Here is a 19,644-nt window from a genome sequence, read left to right as displayed (position 1 = left end):
GCTGAGGCGTCGGGAGTCGGATGACTTTTGTACCAAATCCGAAGCCCTGGTAAGTATTAGGGCTGGTGCACACCAGAGCGGTTTTGGAGCGTTTTTAATAACTCTTGCAGGCTGAAAACCGCTTGGGTAATGTATTTCAATGGTCTGGTGCACACCAGAGCATGTTCTCCCTTTTTTTTTTTTTTTTTTTTTTTTTTTTTTTTTTTTTTTTTTTTTTCTACAAACACAAACTCGTGGGCTGCAGCATTTTTTTTCATAGATTTCTGAGGCGTTTCTGCCTTTATGTTAAAGTGGAAAACCGCTCTGAAAAACGCTCAAATCGGAGCTGTTTTCCAAGCGTTTTTGTTACAGAAGCTGTTCAGTAACGACTTTACTGTAACAATACATGACATCTGCTACACAAAAACTCTAGGATTGTTTAGAAAATCTCTCTATATATGCCTAGAATCGCTCTGTAAATCAGCTTTAAAAACTTAGTTTTGCAGAGGTTTTTGGTGTGCACAGGCCCTTAGACTAAGGAGTTGGAGCCATTTTGGGTACCTGGAGTCGGAGTTAGTCGTTGTCTGTAGGTCATAAACTGAGGAGTTTGAGTCGGATGATTTTTGTGCCGACTCCACAGCCCTGGCTGATATTGTGGTGAATCCACTCCCACACTGATGTCATGACCCTGGTCCTGACAGTTTCCTATCTGTGAACCTCATTGCTTTGTGGGAAATGACAGCTGTTTCCAACTGCTAAGCAAGCATTATCTCTCTCTGGGCATAGGACCTCTCAGTAATGGACATTCCGTACAGATCTCCTGGCAAAACTAGATGTCGCCACCTTTTTGATACATTTCAGAATTTAAAATCTGGGAAAGGAAAGCATTTAGTAAGCAGTTAACTTGCAGTTCATCACAAAACAAAACCTCCTATTTATGAAAGGCTGCTGTGGCATATTGGTAGTGTTGGGAGCGGAGGTGATATTCTAACTGCTGCAAGCTGCCCATTGCTTTTAAGAGAGACTGATGCCAATAAAAATAGTGCTTTTTATTTACTTTTTCCTCTTCTGCAATATCAGTTAAGATGAATCGACGCATTCCTGTGGCATAACAAGGTCTTTAGCTCCCTGGAAATCCCCGTAGCAAAAATCCCCTGTTACTTCCTGGAGGAGGCAGAGCTTTGCGCAGTAGCTCTGCCTCCAATACAGTCAATCAGTGCTGATTTCCGCCTCTCCCCTGCCCCTCTGAGTGAAAGAAGACTGAGAGGGGCGGGGAGAGGCAGCAATCAGCGCTGATTGACTGTACTGGAGGCAGAGCTACAGTCCAAAGCTCTGCCTCCGCGGGCAGCAAAATCTACAACTTTGAAAGTCGTGGATTTTTGCCCCAGGAGTTCGGGGGGTTACAGATCTCGTTTGGCCACCCATATGCAATTCACTTTTTTTCTCCTGAGTTTTCTCCTAGGTGATATTTTTACACCTTGCCAATAAAATGCCCTTTTAAGCCACCAACTAGCAAGAAAATGCATAAAATAATTTTGACAGCACTTTTTCGTACGTTTTGGTACTTTTTCAATTCCAGAGTTCTGAAACCTTATTTTAAAGAAAAGATGAAAACTTATCTTAGAAGATAACTCGGGTGAAAAGTGAACTGCATATGGGCTGTTATGTATCCTAAGTGCGTAATCGTGCAAAACTGCCCTGGAAATGTGGGTGCCGCCATAGACCGTAATTAGATTTATGGCTAGAGCAGCGCTCAGACAGTAATTGAAGTGCCGTCAAAAGATGAAGCCCAAATTACTTTAAAAACATTGTAATTCGCTTGTCAGCAATAGCTAACAGACTAATGACCTCTTTCCCCTGAGTCCATGGCAGAAAATCTGCAGGAGCAGGGTGAACCATTTTTTTTCTGCTTTCAGCTTAAAGGGAAGGTTCAGGGAGGGTGGGTAAAAAATAAAAATCAAATTCCACTTACCTGGGGCTTCCTCCAGCCCTTGGCAGGCAGGAGGTGCCCTCGCCGCCGCTCCGCAGGCTCCCGGTGGTCTCCGGTGGCGCGCCCGACCTGGCCAGGCCGGCTGCCAGGTCGGGCTCTTCTGCGCAAGGCCCGGAACTTCTGCGTCCCACGCCGGCGCTCTGACGTCATCGGACGTCCGCCGGGCTGTACTGCGCAGGCTCAGTAGTTCTGCGCCTGCGCAGTAGAGCCCGGAGGACGTCCGATGACGTCAGAGCGCCGGCGTGGGACGCAGAAGTTCCGGGCCTTGGAGCGCAGAAGAGCCCGACCTGGCAGCCGGCCTGGCCAGGTCGGGTCGGCCACCGGAGACCACCGGGAGCCTGCGGAGCGGCGGCGAGGGCACCTCCTGCCTGCCACGGGCTGGAGGAAGCCCCAGGTAAGTGGAATTTGATTTTTATTTTTTACCCACCCTCCCTGAACCTTTCCTTTAACTCTGCGCCCAAATTTCCCAGTGCAGTTTTTTTGTATGTATGCGTTTGACTAACCAATGAGATATCTGAAGAAAATCCACCATACTGTTATTGCCAGAGACTTCCAAGATTGGCTTCCAGGGTCTGCCCTGAGTGGGAGATGTTTATGTATAGAGGCTTATCGGCGTGGCCCATAGTCTTTGAATAAATAGCATGTTCCACCATTTGAGGTGGCAAAGCTATTGTGAGAATTGTGATGTACCTGTATAAATGGCATACTGGCATTATTACACTTAAAAATTCAAACTGGCAGTACAGATATGCAAAGCAAATCTTTTATCCTTTTATAATCCATGCACACAAAGTGGGAGGTTGAAGTAGGACTTAAACTTGTACTAGCTCAACTGGAATAACCGGCTCTAAAATATAATTGAATTTAGTTAGAGGTTTATTTCAGGATGTAGTTTACTTGACTTGCCAATGTACTGTACATTCCAGTATTAAAGAGAACCCGAGGTGTGTTTAAAGAATGTTATCTGCATACAGAGGCTGGATCTGCCTATACAGCCCAGCCTCTGTTGCTATCCCAAACCCCCCCTAAGGTCCCCCTGCACTCTGCAATCCCTCATAAATCAGTCATGCTGTGAGGCTGTGTTTACATCTGTAGTGTCAGTCTCAGCTGCTCCCCCGCCTCCTGCATAGCTCCGGTCCCTGCCCCCGTCCCTTTCCTTCAATCAGCAGGGAGGGAAGGGATGCAGGCGGGGACTGGAGTTCTGCAGGAGGCGGGGAGAGCAGCAGACTGACACTATAGAGATAAACACAGCCAGCTCTGACAAGCTGTTTGGCCTAGTGCACACCAAAAACCGCTAGCAGATCCGCAAAATGCTAGCAGATTTTGAAACGCTTTTTCTTATTTTTCTGCAGCGTTTCAGCTAGCGTTTTGCGGTTTTGTGTAGCGGTTTTGGTGTAGTAGATTTCATGTATTATTACAGTAAAGCTGTTACTGAACAGCTACTGTAACAAAAATCGCCTGGCAAACCGCTCTGAAGTGCCGTTTTTCAGAGCGGTTTGCGTTTTTCCTATACTTAAAGAGAACCCGAGGTGGGAATTACTTTTACTATTGGGGCACAGAGGCTGGTTGTGCGCACTAAGACCAGCCTCTGTTGCCCCATCGTGTGTCTCCATGTCCCCCCTGCTCGCCGCTATACCCCCCGCATTGCTGGCGACACGCAGCGTGTCGCCAGCTCAATGTTTACCTTGCGCTGTCAGTCAGCGCTGCTCCCCTGCCTCCTCCGCATCGGCGCACCCGCCCGTGTCCCTTCCCTCCCGCTGATAGGAGGGAAGTGACGCGGCGGGTGGCGCCGATGCGGGGGAGCGGCGCTGACTGACAGCGCAAGGTAAACATTGAGCTGGCGACACAGCCAGCAATGCGGGGGGTATAGCGGCGAGCAGGGGGGACATGGAGGCACACGATGGGGCAACAGAGGCTGGTCTTAGTGCGCACAACCAGCCTCTGTGCCCCAATAGTAAAAGTAATTCCCACCTCGGGTTCTCTTTAACATTGAGGCAGAAACGCATCCGCAATCCAAAATCTGCAGCAGCCCGGGAGTATGCGTTTCTGCAAAACGCCTCCCGCTCTGGTGTGCACCAGCCCATTGAAATACATTACCCTAGCGGATCCGCACCCGCAAGCAGATCGCAAACCGCAGCGGAAACGCTCCGGTGTGCACTAGGCCTTAGTCAGCAGTGTGGCTGTGATTTATGAGGGATTGCAGAGTGCAGGGGGACCTTAGTGGGGTTTGGGATAGCAACAGAGGCTGGGCTGTATAGGCAGATCCAGCCTCTGTATGCAGATAATATTCTTCAAACCCACCTCGGGTTCTCTTTAAGGCCACTTTTTTTTTTTTTTTTTAATAAGAAGTAGAAGAACAAGAAGTTTCTCACTAATCTTACAAATACGAAAGTTTGGATGTTTGTTACTCGATGACGCAACAAAGGCTGAACGGATTTGAATGAAATTTGGCACACACATAGTACATTACCTGGCATAACTTGTATGATACTTTTTTATCCCCATAACCAAAAAGTGGGCGGAGACAAATACAAATTTCACTGGGAAAAAGTAAACTGCAGCCATACTTACACTATTAATGGCAGGGTTCTCAAACTTTGCACAGTTGGTCACTGGGGGACTGGGCTTAACCACTTTACCCCCGCCCGTACGAATTTCTCCGTCCCTTTTTCCATCCTTTAACCCCCAGGGACGGAGAAATCTGTACTTTCCGCGCTCCCGCCGCTGCCCGCGCTTCCGCTCGTAAACACGCCGCCCGCCGCTAGTAAACACGCCGCCGCCCGCTCGCCCAGAGATCAATGAACGGGGAAATTCATTCCCGTTCGTTGATCTAAGCCCCGCAATGATCCGCTGCTCTCCGATGGGCAGCGCGATCATTGTGAAAAAAGACAAACACTCACAGCCTCTTTGTACTTCCTGCGAGCGTCCAGAAGTTACTGTTGCCATCTTGTGGCCAAATAGTAAAACTACACCCTAAGCATTTTTACATTGAAATAAATTAGTGTTACACAAAAAATTAACTCATTACCTCCCACACTCCCCATTTTTTTTTTTTTTTTTTTTTTTTTTTTTTTTGTAATTAAAAAAAAAAATTAAATGTACAATTAAAAAAAAAATACATAGTTACCTTAGGGACTGAGCTTTTTAAATATTTATGTCAAGAGGGTATAACACTGTTACTTTATAAACTATGGGCTTGTAATTAGGGTTGGACGCAAAACTGAAAAAAATGCACCTTTATTTCCAAATATTGGCGCCAAACATTGTGATAGGGACATAATTTAAACGGTTTTATAACCGGGACAATAGGGCAAATGCATTTCATGGGTTTTAATTACAGTAGCATGCATTATTTAAAAACTATAATGGCCGAAAACTGGAAAATTTTTTCCCCACATTTTTTCCTATTTTCCCATTAAAACACATTTAGAATAAAATAATTCTTGGCATAATGTCCCACCTAAAGAAAGCCTAATTGGTGGCGGAAAAAACAAGATATAGTTCATTTCATTGCGTTAAGTAATAAAGTTTTATAGACGAATGGAAGGAGCGCTGAAAGATGAAAATTGCTCTAGTGCTCAGGGGGTAAAACCCCTCCAGTGGTGAAGTGGTTAATATTCATTAAAGTGGGTGCAACCTACAAAAGCCAATCAAAATTCACCTATTGATTTTTCAAGGGGTATATTTAATTGCTGCCATTCTTGCACTGTTAATGGCACAGGCCTCAAACCTGGTACAGTTGGTCACTGGGTGACTGGTGTTCAAATTCAGAAAAGGGGGTGGGGCCACAAACTGCCAATCAGATTTGTTTCCTTTCGATGTCAAAGACCACAAAGCTTATGAACTAGGTCATTGAGTAATTGTGCGTTAGGGATCAGCTAGTTTAAAATTTTACTCAGTTTAGGTTCACTTTAAAAATATAACTGGTAAAAATAATTTACTTGATTATAAACTGAGGGAGGTTTTATTTTAACCCCTTTAGGGCTCAGCCACACTAAGCACTTTTATGAGCGCTTTGTGATTGATCAGCGCTTTCTGAGGACTTTTTAAAAATCGCTCACATTCACTTTTATTAAAATCGTGGTAAAAATTGCTGCAAATTTTCCCGTACACGATTGTGCGACCGCTGATTTTTATTGCGAATGTTTACCAGTTTTAAAAACCAAAAGTCAGATACTCACCTAAGGAGAGGGAAGGCTCGGTCCTAATGAGCCTTCCCTCTCCTCTCCCGGTGCCCGGTCCCGCGCAGGATCCCCCTTGGCAGTATTCGACCAGTTCGGTCAAATACTGCCACTTCCGCATGCCGAAGGGAGCTTTTGGAAGGCTTCGGGAGCACTCGGGCTGCCGATGACGCGGCCGCTCCATACTACGCATGCGCGAGCGCCCTCTATGACGCGTACGTAGTATGGAGCGGCCCGTCTTCGGAAGCCCGAGTGCTCCCGAAGACCTCCGAAGTCCCTGCGGCGGCGGACGCGAACGGGGGAGCCAGCGCAGCACCGAGGGCACCGGGAGAGGAGAGGGAAGGCTCATTAGGACCGAGCCTTCCCTCTCCTTAGGTGAGTATCTGACTTTTTGTTTTTAGAAACGGTACCCATTGGCTTTAATGAAAGTGAATGGGAGCGTTTTTTTTTTTTTTTTTTTTTTTTTTGATCAGAAAGGCCTAGTGCACACCAGAGCGGTTCGGCTGCGGTTTGCGATCCGCTTGCGGGTGCGGATCTGCTTGGGTAATGTATTTCAATGGGCTGGTGCACACCAGAGCGGGAGGTGTTTTGCAGAAACTCGTACTCCCGGGCTGCTGCAGATTTTGGATTGCGGATGCGTTTCTGCCTCAATGTTAAGTATAGGAAAAACGCAAACCGCTCTGAAAAACGGCACTTCAGAGCGGTTTTCCAGGCGTTTTGTTACAGTAGCTGTTCAGTAACAGCTTTACTGTAACAATACATGAAATCATCTACTACACCAAAACCGCTTCCCAAAACCGTAAAATGCTAGCTGAAACGCTACAGAAAAAGAAGAAAAAGCGTTTCAAAATCTGCTAGCATTTTGCGGATCTGCTAGCGGTTTTTGGTGTGCACCAGGCCAAAGTGCTAATCAATCATAAAGCGCTTATACTGTGGCGGAGCCCTAATGGTATATAATTGCACTGCTGATGTGGGCTTTCATGACACTGGTCTCCCCACCTCGGGCACAGAGCATGTGATTGGTGAAGCAATCCTTTACTGCATTCCAAATTCAGCCACTACCCACGTCCTATCCTCCAACATGTTGTCTTTGAGTAGTCTTGTTGTCTTTATGACAAGGATTTCAACCTCTGAACTTCCTGTAACTAACAAGAATGTAAAGCAGTATCACCTCAAGTAGGACTTTGTAACTATGGCGATAATATACTTTGTGCAGATAATTACAGTTCCACTCCCAAGACTACACCCAGATGAGCATGGATTATAGCACTTCTAGCACATCTAGCACAGCTGGTGTAATCAAGTAATTGTTGAAGTAGGGTGTGAGTTTGTGATCCACACCCTGCTGTTCTTTTAGGAACACACTGGAATGGTGGTTGTAGGTGGACATAAGGATCACTTTAAGACATTTATAGTTGTCTTTAAGTCAAATGGAAAAAATGAGATTTACTCACCTGCCGCAATAGCAGCATAGGGGGCGATATACAGGCTGGGAACGCGAACAATCACTCGCGTTCCCATGCCTGTCGGCCGGTGACGGCCAAACCGGAAGTGCTCGCCGGCGGGTCCTGGGACATCGGAGCGGAGCTGCGAGGGCACCGATCGGCTGCTGGGGGCTGAGGGAAGCCCCAGGTGAGTAAATCTCATTTTTTTCCATTTGACTTAAGGTTCACTTTAAAGGGTACCTGTACTGAGAGGTATAGGGAGGCTGCCATATTTATTTGCTTTTAACCACTTCGCCCCACAAGCCATTTTTCCCTGTCTGTGTTCCTCCCATTCATTTAGCCATACCTTTTATCACTGCTTATCGCACCTAAATGATCTTTATCTTGTTTTTTTTTTTGCCACAAATAAGGCTTTTTGTGGGAGCTACTTCTCTTCAGTAATTACGTGCATAGAAAATAGAGAAAAACAAGGGGAAAAATACACTATTTCTCCAATTCCATTCCCGATAGTTTTAAAATGAGCATGGCTGCACTGTGCAGGACGGATCGTGTCTGCGCAGTAGCAAGGAGCTGCTTGGGCTCTGCAGAAAAGGCTGAGCCGGGTCAGCTCAAGACTACTGTGCAGGCGCGAGCCATTTGCGCAGTGCGGACGTGCTGTCGGTGAAGTACAGGGGGGGGGGGGGAGATGGGGGAAGCTTCCCTCTACTGAGGTAAAGGCAGCCATACATCTACTGTTTTGGCAACCGATGGATGATTATCGAATCAGATGAAAATCGGTGCTGCCAAAAGCATGCCCGATCGATGCTACTAATTTCAGGATAAAATTGGTCACTTCTATCCATTTGACATGCTGCAAGATGTCGGGCCGACATGCTTGATCGGGTGTGTGGCAGTAACGGCGTGCTATAATGAATGTGACGGAAATGCTATTATTCCTGCCCCCCCCTGTAGGGCCCGTTTCCACTGGCATACGGGATGTGATGCAGCTAAGCACTAATTACGCTCCCATTGCGTCACTTCCGCATCTCCTGATGCGGACGTGAATAGGCGGAGACGGGAAGCGACCGTGCGAGAATCTGCAGCATGCTGCAGATTCTCAGACCGCTCTGCTCAGCATAACCAGCACGCTATGGAAACTGTTCCATTGCCGTGCATTGGTTTCAGTTCAGCTGCATCGCATCGCATCGCACCGCGCATAGTGGAAACGGGCCCTTATACTTTACCTACCGTTATACTTTACCTTATCTGTCTCTTGGTCGATCTGCCCATACATCGTTTGATGTATGGACACCATTTAGTATCCGCACTGTGCACTTTTTTTTCCCTTCAGGTACCTGTTTATCTTTGCCTTATTACACCTTTATAATGTATAGACCTGTTTTGAGGTCTTTGATCCTTTTTGTTGAGGTTAAAAAAAAAAAAAAAAAAAAAAAAAAAGTATCAATTAGAAGCGATCATGATGAGGAGAATGTTTAAAGGTTTCAAACGCCTGTGGTTTCAGGGGAAGCGTACGCTGAAGAGGAGGAGATTATGTACCATAGGCATGGATATTTGATATACTATTGTTTTGGAGAACTATTTTATCTCATCATGTCTCTTTGTTTGGCAACAGGTGAACCAGACAATGGCCAACGGCCCTCCCCAGGAGAATTCGAGGCAAGCTAATGTCTATTATCCTCACCTCCGACCTGGCTACATCCCGATTCCAGTCCTCCATGACGGTCTAGACAACAGGCAGCAATATTCTTACTCCCACCTACAGCAGCCGGGAGTGCAGAGAGTCCGGTGTGAGCCTAACAGACGGCCACTGTCTCCCCTGCAGAGCTTCAACCGTCCTCAATCTCCAGCCTGGAGTCCACCAGAATCTCCTCAGGCAGATAAGCTGAGCCAACACTCGGGGTCAGCAGGCTCTCCTGGCTCTTCACAAGGACCATCGGTAAATATATTCTCATCAGACTTGCAATACTGTCTAATCAATCTTTACTTCCGCCAAGCACGACTGGGTTGTGCCTGGAATAGGGCTTGGCACATACAGGATAGGAGACCAAGAATACAGTCAGAAGGAAAAGAACGTTATTACAAATGCAGAGAAAAACAAGGTGGCACAATTTACAAACAAATCCAATTTAAACAGAAGAACATGAGCGCATGTGCTGAGTATGTCCAAAGTGCATCAGTGCAAGCATGATATTGTGTAACTTGAAGGGGTGGGGGTGCGTGGAGAGAGTTCAGAAAGTTGACAGCTGAGGGAAAGTAGCTGTTGTGTCTTGAGGTCCTGGTGGAAACTGATCAAAACCTCCAGGCTCGAGGGGAGCTGACTAAAGAAGCGGTGGCCTGGGTGTGAGGGATCATTGGTGATGGATTGGTAGAGGAGGTCCAGAGTGGGAAGAGATCTCCCGAAGATCCTCTCTGCTGGTCTGATGACCCTCTGTAGTTTGTGTCTGTCGCTGGCGGAGGAGCCAGTGTATCAGACCAGGATGGAAGAGCAGAGGATAGATACAATTGTAGTGGAGTAGAAGTTTGTCAGTTTTTGGGCCATGCCAAACTTCTTCAGTTGGCCGTGCAGATTAAACATTGTAAACATTGGGGGTGGATTATACCACAATTTCTTCAATTAACATGGCACTGTCTTATTTCCTGGATTACCAGTGGCAGTAAAGGTGCCCATACATTGGCAGATTGCCAGCAAATTCGACCATCTGCTATATCCCTCTCTGATCTCAATCTGCTGGGTCAACCTGATCTACCCTACGTACGGTACAGCTGGAAAATATTCACAGCCCATCACATTTCAACATTTTGTTATGTTAGTCTTATTCCAAAATGGATTACATTCATTTATTTTCCTCAGTATTCTACACACAACCCCCCATAATGACACATGCGGTAATACAGTAGTTTGGTAATTTACCCAAAAATATGGCTTCAATTCACAAATGCCTATTTGGAAAAGTAGAAGTCTAATCAGCTGTGGAGTAGGTCTCGGCAGCAAGCTGTGTTCTGCTACAGCATACATGTCAAACTCCGGCCCGTGGGCCAAATTTGCCATCAGATTTGGCCCTCAGGTGGTTTCCCCAATTTGCATTATGTTTGTCCCACTCTAGACCACCAGAGACGCTATACTGGAGGGTGAGCCCTAGATCACCAGGTAAGCCATATGGGGAGGGGGACAGCACTAAATGCCAGGGAACTGTACAGTAGAGGGAAGGGAGCCACTAGACAACAAGAAAGTGTACAGGGGAGGGAGGACCACTAAACATCAGGGAATTGTATGGGAGAGGGGGGGGGACTATTAAATAGGAAACTTTATAACAGCGGGTAGCCACTAGACTTGAGGTTGGCCTGGGACTTTGTCCCAGAGCTCAATTTGTATTGGAGTTTGACACCCCTGTGCTATGGTGATGTTCTCCCACTTCTGGCCAGTTGTGATGATTCTTCGGGTACAAGTGGTCTGCCTAAACATGAGCCGTTCATTTGCAAGTTGATGCTGCTTTTGTCCTAAAAGACATCTCAGGTGTCCCTTTTTAGATCTGCATGCTCCTCTTGTCTCTCTGATTCTCTGCATCAGTCTTTCCCAGTGCACCTCTTAAAGTAAACCTGAGAGGGCAGCGTGGTGGCGTAGTGGTTAGCGCTCTCGCCTTGCAACACTGGGTCCCCGGTTCAAATCCCAGCCAGGTCAACATCTGCAAGGAGTTTGTATGTTCTCCCTGTGTCTGCTTGGGTTTCCCCCACATCCCAAAAAAAATACAGATAACTTAATTGGCTTCCCCCTAAATTGGCCCTAGACTACAACACATACATAGACATAGGACTATGGTAGGGATTAGATTGTGAGCTCCTCTGAGGGACAGTTAAGTGACAAGAGAATATACTCTGTACAGCGCTGCGGAAGATGTCGGTGCTATATTAATAATAGAGGTTAAAGCTGTATTTATACTCTCCTTCCTCCAGCCCCATGAGGTGTGTGGGGTCCCTTGCCGTCCCCTCTGGCCTCCCAGTAATCCGTCCAGGCACAGGAGCGTGGCGGAGGTGTGCGTGCAGCCAGGCCCCGCATGTGCAGAAGCGTGCGACTGGGAGGATTTTCAAGAGGCCAGTGAGGGACCTCACACAGCTAATGGTGGCTGGATAGTGTAATGGTTAAGGGCTCTGCCTCTGACACAGGAGACCAGGGTTCGAATCTCTGCTCTGCCTGTTCAGTAAACCAGGACTTATTCAGTAGGGGACCTTTTGGCAAGTCTTCCTAACACTGCTACTGCCTATAGAGCGCGCCCTAGTGGCTGCAGCTCTGGCGCTTTGAGTCCGCCAGAAGAAAAGCGTGATATAAATGTTCTGTGTTTGTTTGTTTGTTAATGGGCTGGAGGAATGTTAGTATAAATACAGCTATAACCACCATCTTAGGTACCCTTTAACCACTTGAGGACCATGGGCTTGCACTAGTGACCAGGCTATTTTTTTACAATTTAGGCCATTGCAGCTTCAAGGGCTCTGATCGCTGCAGGGATGTCTCCCTCCCCCACCAGCCAATGACCGAGCTTGGCTGTCATAGGCATCAGCCTATGACAGCCAACCACTCCTGATGCTCTGCCTTAGATCGCAGCGCTGTACATTGTAAACAGACATCGAACAGTCTCCTAGCGGCGATAACCGTTTGGAGACTGACGATGGAGCGGAGCTCCATCATTCCAGCGGAGATGCACTCGCGATCTCCTGCAAAACCCCGCCCCAGGACTTCACGCCAATTGGCGTTTAGCGGGCCTGGGCCTGCCGCCGCATCCACGCTAATTTGCATGGGGTGGTAGGCAAGCGCTTAAAGAGACTCTGTAACAAAATTTTCATCCTTATTTCTTCTATCCTATCATTTCCTATACCTGTTCTGATGTGCTCTGTATAACTGCAGCCTTTTCTAGTTGCACAGTGGCTGTATTATCCCTGTTATATGATCTAATCTTCTCTCCTCTGTCGGGCTCAGGCAGTCAGGCTGGAATGTGCTGTGCTGCTTGTGATTGGATAGAAGCTATGCACACCCTCTCCAGGCCCCCTGCACACTCTGTAGGACTTGCACACTGAGCTACTCTCAGCCTATCACTTGCTATGTCTTTTGTTTGTAAACACTGCATAAAAATGGCAATTACAAGCCAGGATTGCAGCAGGGAGAGGCAGAAACAGCATAGAGTGGCCCAGGAGAACATAATGAATAGAATGGTATGCTTTTTATTGTAAGAATTTTAGAGTACAGATTCTCTTTAACCTCCCTGGCGTTCTGTTAAGATCGCCAGGGCGGCTGCGGGAGGGTTTTTTTTTAAATTAAAAAAACTGTTTCATGCAGCCAACTGAAAGTTGGCTGCATGAAGGCCCACTAGAGGGCGCTCCGGAAGCGTCATTCTGATCGCCTCCGGCGACCAGAATAAACAAGGAAGGCCGCAATGAGCAGCCTTCCTTGTTTTGCTTACATCGTCGCCATAGCGACGAGCGGAGTGTCCTCATGGACGTTAGCCGACGTCCTGACGTCAGCCGCCTCTGATCCAGCCCTTAGCGCTGGCCGGAACTTTTGTTCCGGCTGCGCAGGGCTCAGGCGGCTGGGGGGACCCTCTTTCGCCGCTGCTCGCGGCGGATCGCCGCAGAGCGGCGGCGATCAGGCGGCACACGCGGCTGGCAAAGTGCCGGCTGCGTGTGCTGCTTTTTATTTCGCAAAAATCGGCCCAGCAGGGCCTGAGCGGCGACCTCCGGCGGTGATGGACGTATATATTCATCCATACCGCTGAGGAGGTTAAGGGTTATACGGAGACCTTAATGGAATCAATGGTAGGAGTAATTAGCCAGGGTGGTTAACTGACTGCTCCGTGCTGGAGGTAAATTACTGAACATCTCACGTGTTTTACTGCACGCTCTAACTTTTGTGAAATTATATTTATTGGAGTATTTACTGCACAAGTCAGTAATTCACCTCACTAGTCAGTCATTTTACTTCTCCATGCGATAATGGTAATGGATCGACGTTTGACAAGATGATTGGTAAGATCAGCTGTTTTGCCGAATGCAGCGAGTTGAAGCCAAGAAAGAGCCTGAAGTTGGATTTAAAGGCATTTAAGCTATCACTGAACAGTGACCTTTTTCTCTTCCAGCCCCCTCCTTCTGTGGTGGATGCCGGCAGCCGGTCACAGTCTCCTGGCATGCAGCCTCCCGGTAGACCAAGTATTGGTGGTCATCAGCTGCCACGTGGCTATATCCCCATACCAGTAATCCACGAGGGAAATGGCTCTCGCCAGTCTCCTGTCCAGCAGTCTCAGAAGACCATCTATCCACAGCAGGATTATCACTCCCATCAGCCAGTGTTTCACAAGGTTCAGGACGAAAGAGATTCCAAGCAGCCAATGAAGACACAGACCTCTAGCCGGGATAGTTCCCCAGCCAGCTCCCCTGCGCCATCTACAGCCCGGGTTCAGGTATTGGGAATTTTCTGTGTTTCTGTAATTCCATAGTATAGCACAGTAGTGGAGTATTGGCTAGGTTTTTTTTTTTTTTGGCTTGTGCCTTCCAGAAAACTTATTTTCCTAAAGGAAATATATGAACTTTTGCTATTGATCAGTATGTATTATTAATCCATCATTCCATGATCACCATAACTAGACCCTCTATCTAAGAAATAAAGATTGCAGAGTTGTCTCCTCAAACTAGAACAGGAAGTGAGGTAAATGTACCCAGTAGGGGTACCGATTGCAATTTGAAAAAATAACTAAAAATTAGAGGGTCGAACATCTTCTTCTTTCCAGAGAAAATGTGCAGGGTTTTTTTTTATTTTCTGTGTCCCTGTTAGGGGTGTCACAAATGAAAGGGGGGAAAAAAAGCCCCAAAGAGCAACAGGAAGTTAACAAAATGTGCGGGAGAGTTGGGGGGGGGGGGGGGGGGGGAGAGAGAAGTTATGCACACCATATTTTCGGCTGAGACTGCCCCAAAGGGCTGCCTTAGATGAGTCTCGTCTAGCATGTGTACAGGGCTGTATAGCATACGGGAGGGTCTGTATTACCAACACTCCCTAACATTAGTAGCAGTGATGCTCAAATACGATCCGGGAGATACCCGGATTGTTGCTATCCGGATATCTCCCAGTACAGCTTTGCGGGGGGGGTCAATCTTATCTGAATGACGTCTTCTTTGGTCCGTACGCATCGCCTCCCATGATGCGCTCCAAGCGCCGCATCCGCCGGTCATGTGGCACAAACACTTCCTCCTTCAACCCGGAAGGAGGAAGTGTTTGTAGTTACGTGACCGGCGCATGCCGCGCTTGGAGCGCATCGTGGGAGGCGACACGTACGGACCAAAAGACGTCATTCAGATAAGATTTAAACCCCACTCCCCGCAAAGCTGTACTGGGAGACATCCGGATAGCAACTATCCGGGTATCTCCCGGATCGTATTTGAGCATCCCTGATTAGTAGTAGCAGGATGGTATTGTACTGTTAGCCATCAGTGAAAGCACGGAAAACGTTTTGAATCAGGATGATACCGTTTATTGGCTAACTTAAAAGAATGAGGCCAAGTTCAGTTGATGTTGCGTTTTTGCGGTAGTAACGCAAAAGCATAATGTGTTAGTACGCGTTATGCTATATTGCGTTGCGTTTAGCTGTCATTTCAATGCGAACCTAACGTCTCATCAAATGCGCCGTTATCGTGGCATCCTGATGCGCCCAAAACGGTGCATGCGTTAGGTTTTTTTTTTTTAAATTTAAAAACAAAATCCACTGAGCATGTGCAAACACAGTAACGCAGCCCATAACATGCCAAACGCACTGCACCGCATGCACTGAATGTAGCATTGACTTTGCATTGCAGTGTGTTTGTACACGTTAGAAAGGGCTATAACGCGCGACTTTAACGTCGCACTGTGGACCTACCCCGAGAGTAAGCTTTCGGCTGGGCAACCTTCGTCAGACTTCGAACAGAATTGATGTTTGACAAAGTCTGTCCAGCCGAAAGCTTACTCTCATTCTTTAAGTTGGCCAATAAATCGTCTCTTAACATTACTAAACCGGTGTTTTCATTTCTATCTATTTCCACTGGCAATTTTACCCAACGCCTGTCTTGTGTTATGATCAGTACAGTAGTTCAGGGTGTGAGGTGAGATCTTCCCCAAGAGAACCTAGATGGCAATACATATCCAACAGTTTCTGATCACCCACTCTGCAAAAACAGTGCCTAATGTGTGACGCTAGGCAAACGCTGAGATTTTCTGGCAGATTTACTGTCAGACCGATTATTTCCAACATGTCCGGTCTGTTTTCCATTCCCTTCTATTGGTAATTGATTCAAAAACTATAGGAAATAAGATCGGACAAGTTGGAGATAATTGATCTGATGGTAAATCTGCCACAAAATCTCAGTGTGTAATAGGGTTGCCACGGCATACAGATATGACTGTATACCGCAGTTTGTGCATGGTAATCATAGCATGCACAATCTTGTTTTCCAGGGGCGGGGCAACGTAGCAGCAGGGATGCGGCGTATCCGCGGGCACACTAACAGCAGCAGAGATAAATACTCACTTGCCGGCAGGTCCTGCACGGTGTACTGGCTTCATTCTACTTCCTGTTCTTGCGTCCCATTTCCCTGAACCAGCACCCCCTGGGCGCTGTTAAAAGGAGATGGAACGCAAGAACAGGAAGTAGAATGGGGGGAGAAGTTTATTTTCCCTGTCTTGAGACTGACAACTAAGGGCACGGAGAGAAAAAGCTTTCTATTCTCTGAACGTTCTAATATCCAAAGTTTTTTGCGGGGGGCCCAGTGGTTTTTAGTTATGCCCTAGCACGATACATGAGGATGTACGTAGGGACAGAAAATGCACTGGCCTTCAATTGGTCTGGTGCTACGAGTGAGGGCTACAGCAGCAAGACAGAGGGGAGACTGAGTGCAGTAAGGAGCCTAGAAGGGTCTAAAATGCCATTGAGGTAAGTATATATTACAGTATTTCTATTTTTGCTTGGTAGGGTTGAAAAGGTATTTTATGCCACTGCTTCATACTCTAGCGTGGAGAAAAAAAAAATACTGTATCTAACCAAAGATCAATAATAGGTTAACTGGCTACTTTCCTGAAACTTTATTTTAGTAATTGTGTATAGCTTATGATAAATCTTCAGTGGAGGACCTATTGTCCCTATGGAGCCCTCTTATTGCATATGTACTTACTACTACTTTTTTTTTTTTTTTTTTTTTTTTTGTATTCTTGAATTTTTTACTTTTGGACTCCTCTGACCAGAGACTTGCATTTTTTGATACAGAGCTTCTCAGTGCTTGCTGCAGCCATGTAGAAACTATCCACACAAGGAACATTTTAAATTTTCCAAGTTGAAGGGTGTTGCAGTTTATATGCACTTTAAAATTTGGGACCAATCCAATCTGGTTGCTGATGAGTCACATTGGCCCAGATGCAGACTAAATAGAAATGCTTGGAAAGTTTGCATCTTGATTATCCTCTCTACTCAACAATACTTTCCTGGGTGCAGGCAGCAAGTAGGGGCAGGTTAGAACTTCAAAACAAAGATGTAGTGGCGTGTGGGTGTCTCGGCACCCTGTAGGAAAGCGACACAGGAGACGAAAAACGGGAGCCCAATAGTGCGGTATATTGAAAATGATCGTAATAGTAAAAAGTAAGACACTGCTCACAGAGGGTTGCAGGAAGGCAACCGACCACAGAAGGCAGGTGGAGACAATAAACCCGACTCCACTCGGGGTGGTCCCTCTGGACCTAGATGCTGTCGCTCTCCTTGAAAAGAAAGAGGACAGATGTCCACCGTGGTGTGGACCACGTGTGTTCTGTCTCCACTCCTCAGATTGGTATCGTACGGAGGTATGAATGAAATGCACAATTTGGATAAAAGTATGGGGGTATGAAATGCACAATTTGGATAAGAGGCATCCTAGTATCGATAAAAGCTTTTAAAAGCAGTTTAAAATTGAAAAGAAATTAAGGTAGCTTACTTCCATGACGAAATCTTTGTAATAACAAAAAGATTTTATTTTTAGAACAGGCAACACGTTTCACAGGTCTGAGCCTGCTTCCTCAGGCCAATAACAGTGCCAAACTAGGAGATGAATTCAGCAAAGGGAGCCTCACAAAGATTACATGAATCTTCAATGACTTATAGTCATCAATTTGTTCTGTTATGAAGATCGTAGACTTCACAATTTGGCTACAGATAATATTCTTTGTTTACTAATCAGTTTCGGGTCAATTGTTGACCCTTCATCAGGCCTTTACAAAGCAAAGGGATGTCTAATAGTAAATGACAAAAGTTAGTTTAAAATAAAAACCCAAAAAGACCCTCAGCCAGCAGAGATGCCAAGAGAGAGGGAGGAGGGGAAATGGTCATATCACATGTCTAGGTATCGATATATACAAAGGACCAGTTGCTCCACCAAATAAATATAATGGATCCATTAAAATAACACCCAAACATAGTGGGTGCCCAGGAAATAATCTGGAGTGTAATTATGGTACTTCTGAGCAGCCTGAGGTTACTACGCCAAAGCAATGGTGCTAGTTTACTAATGCTCCGACAGAGACGTTGTTAAAATGCAATTTCTGAAGTTTCCTTTCACATTCTTATTTGTGTTCATGTATGTATCCAGCAGATTCCTGTGCAGAGGATCTCCCCTTCTAGAGTGCAAATGGATGGTTATTCTACCACTGTCCCTGTTCAGATGAGCTCTTCCACCACTGTCCCCATTCAGATGAGTCCTACTAGTTCGGTTCCCCTACAGACCAGATCTGCCACCTCAACTCCATCTCCAGCGAGTTCTTCTGTCATTGACCCAATCCAGGTATGCTCGGCTGCCTCCACGCCAAAGCAGATGGGCAACAGCCCTGCCACCACTCCAACACAGAGAGAGCCTAGCTGCACCTTTCCAACACAGACTACTTCTGCAACAGCTGATCGGGGGCAGTTTTCAAACACTGTGCCAGCTCATGCAGGTGGGGCTGAGGCAGAGTTTACGTCATCAACTGAAAAACCAGAGAAGGGTGACGTGCAGTCTTCAAGTATTGAGGTGGAAAAATCTGCTCCGAAGGAAACTGTCCCTGAAAAAGAACCAGAGGTAATAGAATCCCAGGAGAAGCCTCCTGGAGTGTTACAGGTTGAGCGGATATTGGGCCGTGTACAGGCGTTGGAAGAAGCAGTTACAAATTTCAAAGGGAGAAAAAATGAAAAGAAGTATCTGATACTGGAAGAAGACCTTACCAAGGAGCTGCTGGCTTTAGACTCCGTTGACCCTGAAGGCCGTGCTGATGTACGTCAGGCAAGAAAGGATGGTGTCAGAAAAGTCCAGAACATTCTTGAAACTTTGGAACAGAAAGCCACTGATAACCAGTCTGCTGGCTCCCAAGATCCAGAGGAGGCTAGCAACGTAAACAGGGATGGAACTGACTCCTCTTCTGTCTGTGCTCCGGGACAGACTTCTTCTCTGGAGCCTTGTGATCCAGATGCTTCAGTGCCTCCTCCCAGTGGTGGGCATTAATGGTTTGAACTGTGAAAAGTCACAACTTTTAGGATCGTTGCCTGGGTTTGAGTTTTTACAGTCGGGAGAACTGCATGCGCTTTTCTTACCTTCAAAAAAAATGCTGATTTATATTTATGCTCCACCCACCAGCATGTGGACTTGTGTGAATGGACAGAAAGTTGTCCTAAAGCAGAGATGGCCCAGAATGAGAAGAAACGTCTGATCCATGTGCTGATGTTTCTGTGTGTTCCAGAACTGTTGACACAATAAAATCAGATGTTTTGTCTTTTTGTTTTATGTGGCTGATTAATTCTACTGAACTTAAGTTACACCATATAGCGGGATGAAGTTCACGGTGGTGAAAATAAACTATAGTTGGATTAAGCAATGGGGAACGTGATTATTTTCTCTTGCACAGGAACAACGTAGACTTAATTTAAAAAAAGATTGAAGTACAACTTCTGTTGTTCGAGGACTTGGCCTTACTGGAGATCAAACCGATTACACTTTTGTGAGTGTTCTGTGGTGTCCAGTCTGACGTGGTGCAAATCTAAAGTTC

The 19,644-nt window shown here is 46.4% G+C and overlaps 1 protein-coding gene across 1 annotated transcript in view; it reads left to right on the top strand.

Moving 5' to 3' along the window:
- BAG3 (BAG cochaperone 3) overlaps positions 1 to 19,371 on the top strand; it is a 29,615-nt gene extending 10,244 nt beyond the window's left edge. Inside the window, 3 exon segments of the mRNA XM_068256805.1 lie at positions 9,208 to 9,531; positions 13,718 to 14,038; positions 18,219 to 19,371. Of these exon segments, the coding sequence (XP_068112906.1) occupies positions 9,208 to 9,531; positions 13,718 to 14,038; positions 18,219 to 19,103 (1,530 nt within the window). The 3' untranslated portion in view covers positions 19,104 to 19,371.
- Positions 19,372 to 19,644: the final 273 nt, after the last annotated feature.

Source organism: Hyperolius riggenbachi, chromosome 10 (genome assembly GCF_040937935.1).
Source record: "Hyperolius riggenbachi isolate aHypRig1 chromosome 10, aHypRig1.pri, whole genome shotgun sequence".
NCBI lineage: Eukaryota > Metazoa > Chordata > Amphibia > Anura > Hyperoliidae > Hyperolius > Hyperolius riggenbachi.
Note: the sequence above shows the minus strand (reverse complement) of the source record. Positions and strands in the feature narration are given on the sequence as shown.